The sequence below is a fragment of the Myxocyprinus asiaticus genome, chromosome 41 (assembly GCF_019703515.2).
Source record: "Myxocyprinus asiaticus isolate MX2 ecotype Aquarium Trade chromosome 41, UBuf_Myxa_2, whole genome shotgun sequence".
NCBI classification, from domain to species: Eukaryota; Metazoa; Chordata; class Actinopteri; order Cypriniformes; family Catostomidae; genus Myxocyprinus; species Myxocyprinus asiaticus.
Window position 1 is genome coordinate 12823267 of NC_059384.1, and position 14854 is coordinate 12838120.

The following is a 14854-nucleotide window of genomic DNA, read 5'->3' on the forward strand; positions in this document are numbered from 1 at the left end:
CTGCCTTTAATTTATGCTGATTTAATAAAAACAATAAATAAATAAAAAATCTTTGCATTACATAATTTTTGCCGTTTTAGTTTGGGTGAGGGGTTGTAGATTTCGGCACAAGTTTCCAAGTTAAATGTCTGATGTCAAAGCATTCTGTTGCATTTTTCTAAATTGGGAGTTGTAATTTCCAACTTTCCAAAACCTCATTCACACTTAGCACTGATCCTGGGAGCCTTCTGCGTGAAAGCAAGCCAGAGCCGGAATGCCAAAAAATTTGTTCCTGGGATCAGACCCTAGTTACATTGCCGGGACCTATCCCGGAACGTGTCTGTGTGAACAAAAGCAGAGCCGATACCATGAAGGGTGTGTGTCGTAGTGATGACGTGTTTATCACGCGAGAAAGTTTGTATGCAGAATAATCAACAGTTTCACTTGTACCGCGGTTTAAAAAATATACAGCTTTCATACTGTTGCCATTTTCTCATTCACGGCATTATGTGGGCTATATAAAGTCAGGATTTTTTTTCAGATTTTGTATTTTTTTTATATACAAGTAAAGGAATTATCGTTTCCATATTGTAAATATCAGTTCAGTTAAGAAACAATCTGCTACATTTACAGCATCACAAACCTAATTTCTCATTCAGAGTGCAGCATACCGAATGTCGGAGCCTGAACTTTAATTCCCCCTCGTATATAGTGCAGTTGAAGTCTGCGATGTAGGAATGATTTGGGTAAAATGTTGATGATGGTTACCCAGTTTGTAAATTGTGACGAAAAAAGTGCCGTGTCATGCAGGGAACACGCCAAACTCGAAGTACAATTTCTGTGAGCATCATCCCACAGAATTTGCGAAGATACATGTAAGTGAAAATACAGCTAATAAATTATAGACCACCTTACTGTACGTATGAAACACAACCAGATACAGTACACTTTTAAAGATTTGTAATGACTCAGTATACATTTTTAGGTAGCGCTGGCAGCATTACGACAGGCCACCTGTTTGTTCATCCATTTATTTTATTAACCCTAAAAAGGGCAAGAACATAATGATAAAGAGAATTTATTTATATCTATTTCCCAACACATTAGGTCCCAAATAATACATTTGTGTTTTTCTCCCAAATATAGCTTTTATTTTAAATTGTATAACTTGTAGAAATCATGATCGAAAAGATGTCATTTGACGTTTAGAAGCAAACTTAATTTACAAAAGCAATTACTGAATCGAATGCACAACTTAACTGTTGCAGGGAAAATTATTATTATATATTTTTTTTAAATATTATTTTTCTATTATTTAATATTATTGCAATGCACCTTGACACCATGCTTGCTTTTTTTTTTTTTTTTTTTTTTGCTTTTTTTTTTCCGTTTTCACTTTCAAACTGTATTGTCTTTGGGAGGCAGTTCAGTAGGTAGAACAATACAAAAATTATCTCATGAGCTATTTATGAAATTAGGCCTAAATGCCGGAATAAAATCAATCAAATGTATCATGAAAATCTCATACAGGGACTAAGGTGCTACTAGCCATCTGTGCAAAAGATGAAATTAACCATCAGTTTAGTGGTACTGTGATTTATTTGTTTAGAAGAGGATGAAAGAGCGGGCTTCTCGAGAGAAAAGACGCGGTTATCAGTGAACTCAAGACATTGTACATTAGACGTCACACCGTGATATCACTTTTGTTTCTATAGGATTTTTTCCGGGATGTTAGTGCAATCTCAGATTACGGGAAAGCTCAGGCAGTGTAAATTAACAAAATCTTGCACTCCCAAAACAGTTCCAGAACAACTTTTCCGGGATTCATCCCAGGATCTCTGTGTGAAAGGGGCTCAAGTTGAATGAAATGTAAAGACAGGAAAAACAACAGGCATGAATTCTTAAAGCTTTCACACCCCTGCTGAGATGAAAGTAGCTAATTCTTATATAGTGTGTCTTCCTTGTATCCCCGTGTGTGTGTGTCTCTCCAATTAAGATCTGGTGTTTGTGCATTTCTGAATGTGTGTGGTTTAATTGTAGTCTGTTTGTGTCTGTCTGTGTGTGGGTGGCTTTGGTTAGCAGTGACCATGTTTTGTGTGTGTTCTTCGGTGCAGTGCTGATGGGCAGGTCAGCCAGGGGCCAAACACAGTTGCATGGCTTTATTTAAAAGCAAACAAAGACATATAATTTAAATGATTTTCTTTTCTTTAGTTTAGTTTCTTTTCATTTCCACACACACACACACACACACACACACACACACACACACACACACACACACACATTCGTCCTACACTTATGCACACACAGGCACACTTTGTTCCCAGAGAAAAACAAATTAGAGGGGAGATTGACATTAACCTGAAGACCTCCAGAGTGGTTTGCTTGTTTTTCACAAGATTACAGAGAAGGAGCCCATTAAAAAAAGGTTGAAATCTCCCTTGTAGGAAACAGACTGTTTTTCTTCCCTTTTCTATCTGTCTTTCTTCCTTTTCTATCTGTCCATCCATCCATCCGTCCATCCATCCAAACTTGTTATTTTTAAATGTTGCCAATTCTGTGAAAGCAGAAAAAGCAATTCACACTAATTGTACCGCACAGCTTCAGGTTCTTTATTCACTCCTCCGTCCCATATCCCTCCATTTTTCTATATTCTGCACTTTTCACAGAAACAAGAGCTCTCTCTCTCTCTCTTCTTCATTATTCATCTGCCTGTCTCAGTAAGGAGAGAGGGTAATCTGGGGCCTGGTCTATTCTTTGAGTCTGTTCATTAGCACACTTTATTCTTGCCTTTTTGCTTAAAGGCAAGACATGGAGAATGAGAGTGGCACTGTGCAAAAACAGCCTGAATTGTAATCGAGGATATTTTAGAAACAAGGGATGCTCCTGGGTGGACCCTAACTGACCTTTTGTTCACTCTCTTCCTTTATATCATTTTTTTTCTCTCTCACACAGAACCAAGTAAGTTGTGCCAGTCCTTACCTGGAACCGAAGCACAGCCGCCTCTCGTCCACTGAAACCTCACAGTCTCGGTCCTCTCACGAGGAGTACCGCTCCGAACCACAAGGGGGCAGTAGCAGCGGAGGGGGTTCTCCTGCTCGGAAGTCCGCAAGCCAGCGGCGCTCGTGGCAGGACCTGATTGAGACTCCCCTGACCAGCTCAGGCCTCCACTACCTACAAACCCTGCCCCTAGAGGACGCCGTGTTCTGCGAGCCGGGGGCAGGTCTGTCTCCGGAATACCTTCGCCAGTCAACTCTGCCTGCTCAGCGTACACTGATGCAGGACCATTATGGTCCCTTCCCCATGGTTGAGGGGGTGAGGCACCGAGACCCTGCTAACGTGGTCGGGAAACCTCGCAGCTTCACCCTGCCACGGGACAGCAGCCTGCAAGCCCTCCTCACGCCCTCAGCTAGCATGGCAGAACAGCGGGACCCCAGCCGCAGGGAACTCAGCCGCAGTCACTGCATTAATAATGGTGGGTCCACAGTGCTTAATTTATATATTTAGACATACATTTCTAATAATTTGGTAATGACAATGTAATAACATTGTAATTAAAATTTTTAAGCACTAGGTTTTACACAACCACTGACCAAGTTCGCAAACCAATTCCACTTTAAAGTTAATTGAACATATAAGTATTATTCTTATTCAAGTAACATTTTGTACTTTCAGTAACATCTATTGTGATACCACTGCAAATGCATTGTAATTAAATTACAAACAATGGATGCAACAAAACAAATTCTGCTGGATCAAACCTTGTTTTTTTTACTTTGCAATGTGTGGTCATGCTTGAGAGGAAATAAATGGTTCTACAGACATGATCAGCTCAAATCAGGCAACTATATTAGATTTTAATAAAAATGTTTTAAACATTATTAAATCTATAGGCAGAGCAGAGTTATTTAAATGCATATGTGAAATTATTCAATGAGCCTCAATATTAAATGGTTAAGAGCAGCACTCTCACAGAGGGACAAGTGCAGGGAATAAAGCTTTGCAGGAATACCATTTTGTCAGATACAGACACAGAAGATTATTTTATTTATTTTTCTGTCTGTATATCTTCTTGTGTTTTCATACCCTCTGTATCTCTCTCTCTCTCTTTACTTGTTATTTTTTGTGTTGATGCTGTAGGAAGCATAAACAGTGTCTGAGCTGCAGGATTTTTTTAGCTGTGCTGTTAGGTCCCCCACTGAGATCTGTCCACTCACTTTCTATCATACACGTGCACGCACACACACACACACACACAAACACGCATACACATGCAGGCATTTTCTTCCAGAAATAGCTGCATGCTCTATTACATGAATCTCATTTTAAACCTAAAGCACAGGTGGGGTTCTGTCACTCCTGACCTACTTTACATTACCTCACTTGTGTTTGATTTACAAGAACAGTGCATATTAATATACATTTTTGTAAAGACTATCAGCTATAGTCTCTGGACAGGTATAACTAAAAACAGAGAATCCCATAAGAGTAAGGCAAGTTTCATACAAATAAAGTTATTGTTATGTTTGTTGTAAGCTGGAGGAAATAATACAGCATAACCACAGTTTTCATCATTTTTTAACCATAATTTAAAAATGAATAAGTCCAACTCTAGAATCTTATTGGATGAGCCGCATTCAAAGTCATTTTGAAATTGCACATCAGTTGAATTCTATATTATTGCGCCAAGTTGCAACGTTGCTTGGCAACAATAAACAGCCTTCAATTAGGCTAATGAATTACATTATTTGATGGATAATTGTTTATTCTTCTAAGATATTAAAAACGAAATGCTTTTCTTTTTGGTAACTGGTTCTGAAGGTTAAAGTTCTTCCTTTTTTTAAATTACAGTACTCTGTGCTAAGGGTGGGTGATGTACCAGTTGCAGTGTTACCAGATCTTTTAAGGAAGTAAAGGGACCTGGTCTGAAAAAACACGCTCAAAATAAGGGACTTGCCTCAAACAAAATAAGTGATAATAAGCAAGTCATTTTTTCCCCATGTGGGGGAATTATCAGCATAGGAATCATGACAAGCAAAGTATACAGTAGCCTATATAAATAATGTCTTTTCAATAAATGTACTCTTAATATACAAAATATCCCCAAAAATATTTAAAGTATTTCAAAAATACATCTGGCTATCTAAAATCAATTAAGTGCCAAACTTTCTCCTGCATGCATGCACACTGCTTGCGCGCTTTTGGACTAAACGTCATCTTATCCGGTCTGAATTATTTTATTTTAAACGTAATAATTATTGAATATTTTATTTTATTTTAATTATTTGTTTTAATTACAGATCTACTTCTTGGTCAGAACCCGGCAGCATCAAATCTGTATTAATGCATTATATCTAACAATAATTCAGTGAAGACTTGGAAACAACTGAGAAATGTACTTTTTAATAATTATATATAGTTGTCTATAAGGTCTTCAGCATGTCACAGAAGGCTACATCCACAATGTGCATTAAGGCAAGGAAATGTGTGATGCTGCAGTTTCCATCAGAATCAAAGCAAATGGTTATCATGGTCAACTAAAAAGAGAGCATTTTTGGGGCAACGGGAAGTGGTGTAATTCTGAAAATGTACTGTAATAAACCATTTATTATTAACTGGTTACCAACTAATAAATAATGTGAAAGGGACTTTGTTCCCAATTTTCGGTTACGTTCTGCAAAGATTTTTGTTCATTTTCGGTTTTCGTTTTCGTTCCTTAGGACGTTTTCATTCCCTGATTCTGCTTATCATTATTCCAAAATGTAAATATTCATTATAGTGTTTACAAGTCTGCACTGTGTTGTTATTCCTTAAACATTCTGGTTCTTAAAGGAATAGTTCACCCTAAAATGAAAATTCTCTTTCTTTCTTCTGCAGAATACAAACAAAGATTTTTAGAAGAATATCTCAGCTTTGTAGGTCCATACAATGCAAGTGAATGATGACAAAAACTTTGAAGCCCCAACAAGCACAAAAAGGCAGCATAAAAGTAATCCATAAGACTTGTGTGGTTTAATAAATGTCTTCTGAAGCAATCTAATCGGTTTTGGGTGAGAACAGACCAAAATGTGAAAACCTTTCCACCTTAAATCTTGACATCCATATCTGCTTGGCGATCATGATTTCAAGCTCGATTACGCTTCCTAGCGCAATCTAGCGCTTGTATGCATCAAGCACTAGGAGGTATAATTGAACTTTAAATCATGATTGTGCCTAGAGACTGCAATGGCAAGATGTACAGTGAAAAAGGAGATACATTTTGGTCTGTTTTCACCCAAAATCAATTAGATCGCTTCAGTAGACATGGATTAAACCTCTGGAGTCTTATGGATTACTTTTTTGCTGCCTTTATGTGCTTTTTGAAGCTTCAAAGATTTGTTCACCGTTCACTTGCATTATGTGGACCAACAGAGCTGAGATTTTCTTCTAACAATCTTCGTTTGTGTTCTTAATAAGATTACATTTTTAAAATCTCTCATTGACTAACATTAATAGAATAGTTGGCATTCAAAATCTAATCAGCAGTGATGACATCATCATAATATTTGCATACTTGATTCCCATTTGTATTATTTCTTGCATTCAGTTTGCATACTGAATTGTGATTGGTCTTGTTTTCCTTGAATATATCTATCCATTTAATTTATTTATCCCTTTGCACATTGACTGTTTTCATTGTGTTGATTTCTGTGCACAGCCAACTGAAAATGAAATGATGCTCAGTTTCACGACATCAGTAAAATGGCTGTGATGTGGCATTTCATTAAACCAGAACCAAACTTAAAACATAAGCTTACCTAAAACTTTACCACCATTCTTTGGTACTTGTATTTGATTTAGGAAATGCAAATCTATTTGGATATTGGTGTCTTTTATCAAAATGCTGTTGCCGCTTTATGTCGTGCCTAGGAGCACACCTTAACCCTTGAATAATTGTAACGCTCTGGCTCTCCAGGCTTATTGCTTTAACCATGTACAGCAGTTAGCAGTGAATGAGCGGTATGCTTTACAGTCTCTTATCAGAATAAGATATTCTGTCCTTTTTTTCTGTTTGATCTGATGTCATGCTGTCAAGTTAGACACACTTCTCTCTTCTACCCACAGGAAGTTGCCCATTTGCTGTTCGCTTACAACTCTGTTTATCTTACCCATATTACTTTTCGTCTAACCCCATCTCACTGATCATGCCATGGCTCACTTCCATCTTCCTTTATCTCACTATCTACAGTATATTCTTCATCTCACTGCCCTCCCGACTCAGCCAATGTCCACTATCTCAACGCCTCACATCCCATCAGCCCCCTCTCATACCGTTTCGCTTTTTCTTTTAATATTCCCCTTTATTTCTTTTCGTCATGTCAGACGGAACTCCAGCAGCAGTCTATAAATAATCCCAGTGGCTTTTAATGAGTATCCCTCTTATCTGTGTGTCTTTTGTCTTGCTCTTGTTTCTGTCTCTCTCTGGAGGAGTTGAGGGCATCTGTTAGTCATCCAAAGAGCCCATGTGTGCTGTACCACATACTGAAGAGAAAAGAAAGGCACGGCCTATCGATTGTGACTCTCAATCGTGTGTTTCCCGGCAGAATAGGAGAGAGAGACTGTTTTACAGAATAGGAGAGTTTTGCTGCACTTCTAGAGAGTTCTAGTGAGAACTGTGCCATTTAAAGGAATAGTTCACCTAAAAATGAAAATTCTCTCATCATTTACTCATCCTCATGCCATCACAGATGTATGACTTTCTTTCTTCTGCTGAACACAGATTTTTAGATGAATATCTCATTTCTGTAGGTCCATAGAATGCAAGTGAATGGGTACCAAACTTTTTAAGCTTCAAAAGTACATAAAGGCAACATAAAAGTAATTCATATGACTCCAGTGGTTAAATCTATATCTTCAGAAGTGATATAGGTGTAGGTGAGAAACAGATCAATATTTTAGTCCGTTTTTACTATCAATCTCCACTTTCACTTCACTTCTTTTATTTTTGGCTATTCATATTCATATCACCACCTACAGGGCAGGGAGGAGAACTGATAGTAAAAAAAGGACTTAATTATTGATCTGTTTCTCACCCACACCTATCATTGCTTCTGAAGATATAGATTTAACCTCTGAAGTCATATAATATACTTTTATGTTCCCTTTGTGATTTTTGCAGCTACAAAGTTCTGGCCAACATTCACTTGCATTGAAAGGACCTACAGAGCTGAAATATTCATCTAAAAATCTTTGTTTTTGTTCTGCAGAAGAAAGAAAGTTATACACATCTGGGATGGCATGAGGGTGAGTAAATGATGAGAGAATTTTCATTTTTGGGTGAACTATCCATATAATAATTTATAGAAGTATCACAAAGACCTTTAAAATCGTATTAGCTTTATTAGTTGTAGGGTTTTTTCAAAACCCCTTACCTTAAATATTAAACTTTGGAGCATAACTTGTCCCACTGTTTGTGCATGAATAATACTGACCATCAAATCATGTGGCTTGTTTAGGAGAGATGTGCTATTACTTTTCTAAGCGATTGAACTTTATGCCTGTTGAATTATAGAACTGATGAAAAAATTCCATACACTTGAATTGGAGGGACTCAAGACATATCTAGGGACCAGATTTATCATATACACTTGGAGTGGGCAATTTTGACCTGGACCAGCAAACATCCATCCAGAACACCTTAGCAACTGCAAAGCAATGTAGAAAAAACACTCTAGAATTATTTTAACTTACCAATATAGCAACATACATATTCTATTTCAAGTGCGTAACAAATGCAGATCCTGATAGCAGTGTCAGCCATCCACAAGTTACCACACTGACACAAAAAACATAAATTGCTATTTGAGTTAGAAATACTGCTGCAGACAGACAGCCCATGTCTTTGGAGTCCTTGGTGTGTGTGTGGATAATGATTTAGAGATTTTTAGTACTAAACTGATTTCCATCTAGAGCCATTCTGCTCTATTTATTAAAACATAATTCCCCTGCTACATGCAACAAAAAAAATATTCTACTCTACCCTCCATATGCAGCATATGCTAAGAGACGCTGTGTGGGACTGCTGCCCTCTTGTGGTTATTAATTTTAAACTGGGCTGAAATCCGTCTAGTTTAAGTCACTCTTGAGGTGTCTGACAGCAGCAGTCCCCATTTACTCAACCCTTGATGTTCTGTAACAAGATTGTGAATTGTTTCCATTTTGTGTGTTTTTACGTGCTAAACACAGAGACAGTGAGAGGGCCGGTGTGTGTCATTATTAATGGGATAGTTCACTCAAAAAATTTAAATTCTGTCATCATTGACTCACCCTCATGTTTTTCTAAACTCCTGACTTTCTTTCTTCCATGGAATTCAAAAGGCAGAATATAAGGAACAGAGCCTCAGTCACAATTCACTGTCATTTTATCTTTTTCCAATACAATGAAAGTGAATGGTGACAAAGCCTCTCATTCTTCTACTTTTGTGTTCCATGGAGAAAATAATAAACAGTTTAACATTTTTGGGCAAACTAACCCTTTTTACATTGCAGACATACAGACATGGAGGGAAATATTTTGTTGGCACAAAGAAAACAAGCACCCATTTCTTTGAACTAGAATGAAGGATGAGAGAAAACCTGAGCATTAATTAAGCATTTAGCCGTGCCAGCCAGAAGGAAATAATTCTTGTGCTCGTTTTACGTCATTTTTCTCCTCAATAGAAACTCAATAGAGACAAATAACAGCCAGAATATTGTGACCTGTTTGTCTGTTTGTTGTGCAATCACACACTGTGATGTGGTCTGCTACTTTTAAAGCCATCCCTCTTTAACACTGGCTTTTTGTGGCGACTCCCACAGGCGGGGAGCAGGAGTGCCACGGACAGGCGGATTCTCTTGGTGATTTGTACCGGGCGCTGGAGCGTGCCAGCCTGTCTCCCATTGGTGAGCACCGCCTTTCCACCCGTCTGGAGTACAAACACCTTTTCATCCGGCGTTGCAACGATCCACAATTAAATGACAAACTGCATCATCTCCGCATCCTGCAGAGCACGCTCAAGGTACTTGACCTTTGCTGCTGCATGGGTCCCATTGCACCGTGTGTCCCTTTTTGTCTCATCTGTCCAGTCTATCCATCTGTCCATTCCCCTCCGTCTGTCTGATGTCTTTGGGTTTCTGAGGACAGCAGAAATTGTCAAGATTTTTGTAGTAGAAATTTGACCTATCCCATATGCACCCTAAGGCCTTGCAGTCCTCCTCTGAGTCTACACTTTGGTGATGTTATGCCACAAAGACTGTCAGGTAGTAGTCCACTGTGGCAAAAGTGTGCAATGAGGGTGCAACCTAAAAAGACAAATGAGACACGTTGCGGTCTTACGGACTTCACAGGCACACGACAGCCACTACAAGTCCACAAGAATGCAAGTATACATCAATTGTGGCATTTGGGACAGGCCAATAGTCACAAAAGACTTTAGGTTTGTTGACATGAAGACATTAAGGTTTGTTTATGTTTTCAAGCCAAACTGCTGTTCCAGAATCCCATTTATGTTAGACGGACTTCTCTGCCTGGTGTGGGAGGAGGGTGTGGCCAAAATTCCTGACTCCTTTGCTGAGAACCCTGCTTTTCTGTCTGGTTTAGTCTAGTTTAGACTCTGCCTGGTGCACAATTGTATCTTTCTGTGGTCAGGTCAGTCGGTCTGTGCCTCTGCTGTGACCCTGTGTCACTTTCCATGCTGCTGCCCTGTGCTTGTTGTGTTGGGGCATAGACTCCTGTTGCATTGTGGGTATTGTAAACATCCCCTATCACTCAGACTTGAATGAAAGGTTAATTGGGGGCACGAAGCCCACAGTGCCAGAGGACTCCAGTCAAGTATGAGCATGCTATCTGTGTGTGTGTGCCGCTCTACTCATCTAGGTGAGTCCGCATCGCCTTACGTCTGAGCTATCAGCCTGTGGCGTGCTTTGAGTATGACATCCTAACTTCTGTGTGAAAGAGACTGTATCTATAATGCCCACCCTCTCCTGCTCTCTTTCTTCACTCCCATAGGACAGGGAGGGCGAGGTAGCACTGATTGACAAGCTGCTGGCCAATCCTAAGCTCACATCCTCAGAGTTCCAGGAATGGAAGAAAGTTTACATGGAGCTGTTTTCAGGGGAGCCCCAGCGGGACCATCAGCCCAGCCCCGTCTCTGAGCTCAGTCCTGCTGCCACACCAGAACCTGCCCCCCGCACACCCTCCCTCTCACACACACACTCCTACATCGAGACTCATGTCTGACATACACAAATGCACACTTTCCCTTGATTTCGTCAGTTACTTTTCACAAAAATATCGCCACATTGTATGAAGTAGTTGTCACCGACAATATAATAATGGCATAAAAGTTCCAGAAAAAATGAAGTTTGGATAGACGGCATGTTTAATTTGACACAAATGAAAACGAGGCTATGAGATACAGTGGTTTCCAAATGTTTGAGACCACTGCTAATTAATGATTCCCTTTTGCATATTTCTCTTTTAATAAAATGTGTTTTCATTATGCATTTTATTATCAGCACAACAATTTTAGTTGAATGTTGAATTGAAAATTTCAGAATGTCAGTATTTGGTACAGTATGTCCCCCATTTGCATTAATGACAGCATGCATTCTAGCTGGCAATGACTCCACAAGTTTGTCCAAAACCCGATAATCCATGTTATCCAAGCATGATTTGAGAATGTTCCAATGTTTTGTGTGCTTCAATGCACACAAGAAAATCTTAGCTTTTGGAGTTAACATGGTGAATGTCACAAGTTTGCTTATTTGATTTGTGACCATAAAATAAGGTCACACATATTTCTAGGTTTAAATAAGATTTTGAATCCCAGATTTTCAATGGGGTCTCAGACTTTTGCACCTCACTTTATTTTCAGTGTTTTTGGCTGAACAATGAACACAAAAGTACACTGATTTACACTGATTGTACTTCTATCCCTACAGCTTCATTTTCATTTGAGTCAAATGTAATATATTGCATCCACTATACACTGAATAAGGTCTACAAGCACCAATTCACGTCTCACTTTTGCTTGAACTTTCACATCCTGACTATAATTGCAGACTAACAGTCTACGCTTTTTAAACACTTGAAAAAACATTGTTTACGCAAGCAAAGATTAGCTGCACAAAGAACTCTCAGTGGCCCAAGGCACTACCCACAGACTTCAGTGTATACCACTTCTGCACACAGGGTTGCCATGGTTACCAGTCCTCCCTATGGCTCAGACAAGGAAAGATGGTGCCGTCACACCAAGACAAACCTGGCTCCACAGTTAGACAAGAACTTGGACTGGGAAATGGAACCTACGGACTGGACACTAAGATTACATGGAGAGCAAATACAAGCCTGAGGCATTTGAACACTGAAACACACACTGACTCTAACTCTTGTGCTGCTGTACCAGTGTTTTTGTTTGGCTGTCATTAAGAATTAAATCTCTTAGCGGTTAGCTACCATGTTTATATGCCACTTTACCATACTAAACACTCTACTGCAGCATTATACAATATATTTATGAACTGCTGTTATACATCGGCTGGCCCCGACTTATAGCATTTGTACATTTGTGTGGAAGGTGTGTGTGTGTGCGCGCGTATGTGAAACACAAATTTGTTTATCTCACCAGAATTCCTGCAGAGTGTGTGGACATAGTGATAAGTATTTAAAGTAATATTCCCGGTTCAAAACAAAAGCTTTGTCGACAGCATCTGTGAAATGTTGTCAATTACCACCAGCAATAATTTGACTCATCCCTCAGTTTGAAAAAACAAAGAAAAGTTTTTACGGTAACGCACTGACAGTGGAAGTTTATGGGGAAAGCATGCTGGAGGGTTTAAAAACAGAAAGTTGCAGCTTTTATTTTTGTTTACTACTTTTCTAGGTGGATGAACGAAAGTGAATTTTTCTCTATGTACAGTAGACAGTCCCTTTCTTGTATTCTTGCATAAATCATGCAAAATTTACAGGGTATGCTGACTTTACGCCATCATAAGAGGTGTTTGTCGTGTAAAGACTGGATGTAACTTTGCACAGGCAATATGTGAACACATAAAATCATGTGGCTTTGCAATTATTTGCCCTGTAGTCTTCCAATTTAAATGCATTACTGAAAAACAAAACAAAAAATCTGTGGAACGAGTCAAAATTATTTTATGTGGCAATCAAGAGCATTTCACAGATCGCACATTGTTTTGAAATTGGAATACTCCTTTAAGATCAGGCATTTCCGTGAACACTTTTCTGACCTGAATGCACCGCTCTCAAACTAAGCCTCTGATAACAAATGAGTTTCCAGAGAATGTGTGGGGTTTGATTGGTAGAAAATTGCGTATGCTTCATTATCTAGAAGCAGCATTATCTCTGTAACTCGAGATGGATTGAGGAAGTTCTCTCTCCGCTTCAATCCCCTGATATTATGAGGCGGAATTGCATCTCTTTGCATTCAGATGTAAAGGTGGTACTCCTAGCAAAAATGTACACCCTTATGTTAATAATTGTGTGCCTGTTACACACACAAAACTTGCTGTTCATCGCAAAGACTTTTTTGGATTATGGACTACTGTGTTTAATTCAGCTATTTCAGGAGAATGAAAAGAACAGTATTACGGTTTAGTATTGTATACCTCTTTTCATGCTTCTTGCGTTTTCCATTCTACAAGCTGTCATGGAATCGTTCTGCTCAATGTGGACAATATGGGAACATTTGTCTCAGAATAACATTGAGATTTTATGACAGCCGAGGTCAAGACAATCGCAGGTCTCAGCCCAGGGACTCAACGCATGGCTCTGCCGAGCAAAGCTGCTGCCCTAAACTCGACCCAATATCTTTAGAAGCAGCAAATCAACTGCTGATATTAAATGAATGACAAAGTTCGGGAGGTGATCCATTTATTTAAGTAGTCGAGCACAAACTTCTCTAGCTGCATGGCTTGTAGATACAACACAGTCACATTTTTTGTTTTCTAAACCGAAGCTGCAAAATGATTCAACGTCATTATTTGAACTGTTTGAGTCTGGAAGGCTGTTCAAGACCAAGAAGCACTCAGGCTTTCTGTGGACACAAAGAAGACTTTTTATGTGAGATTTTTAAGAACACTGAATGTTCAGATGAGAGTTTATTGTACAATATAAGATATGTATAATATGATGTACATTGAAATTTCAGGTATGACTCTTGATATACTGTATTAGAGCACATTTCATTCTATATGTTACTTAAGAGAGTGTTTGCTTTATTATAATCATTGAGTGACGCTGGTGCTAATGTGTCCATGTGATTTCATTAGCTCTCAGAGGAAAGACAGCGTGGAAATGATTAACAGTGGAAATATAGTTACTAGATCAGATTGTCTATTGATATTTTACTTTACTAATATATACATTTTATTCCTAATTTAGTGCAAATCATGTTGTTTACTTAGCAGCCATATTTTTTAACACAAAGTTGTTGTAAACAATCTAGTTGGTCTGTGCTGCTGCCTGTCTTTATTATAAATAGGGCATGTAATACGGGCAGTGCAGATTCTATGTGTTGTGTTTTAGCATTCAACCTGGTAAACCTTATTTATTTCATTATTTAAAAAGAGCGTTTTTGCTTTCTCCAGAGTTAAATGTGGTTATACCTAGAGTCAATAAACTTTTATGGATGTAACTTTAAAAGCAGGCTTTATTTATTGCTTCTGTGTGTATTTATGTTAAATGTCAAACATATTAAAACTTAACCAAGGCCAGTGTGAATGCACATTGGAGAAAGATGCCTAGCTCATTGCCTGACAGGTGGCCCAACCTTTTAGGATGCTAAATGTAGGGGAAGGGGTAGGAGCTCAGAAGCCTGTCAGGCAAAATGCAGGGCAA

The 14854-nt window shown here is 38.7% G+C and overlaps 1 protein-coding gene across 18 annotated transcripts in view; it reads left to right on the forward strand.

Annotated features, from left to right (window-relative positions):
* Positions 1-14653, forward strand: part of LOC127431471 (connector enhancer of kinase suppressor of ras 2-like) — a 128614-nt gene extending 113961 nt beyond the window's left edge. For all 18 annotated transcript variants that reach the window (XM_051681883.1, XM_051681884.1, XM_051681886.1 and 15 more), the window contains 3 exons: positions 2935-3454; positions 9817-10016; positions 11006-14653. In XM_051681883.1, coding sequence (XP_051537843.1) covers positions 2935-3454; positions 9817-10016; positions 11006-11236 — 951 coding nt within the window. In that variant the 3' untranslated portion in view covers positions 11237-14653. The remainder of the gene's footprint in view (positions 1-2934; positions 3455-9816; positions 10017-11005) is intronic.
* Positions 14654-14854: the final 201 nt, after the last annotated feature.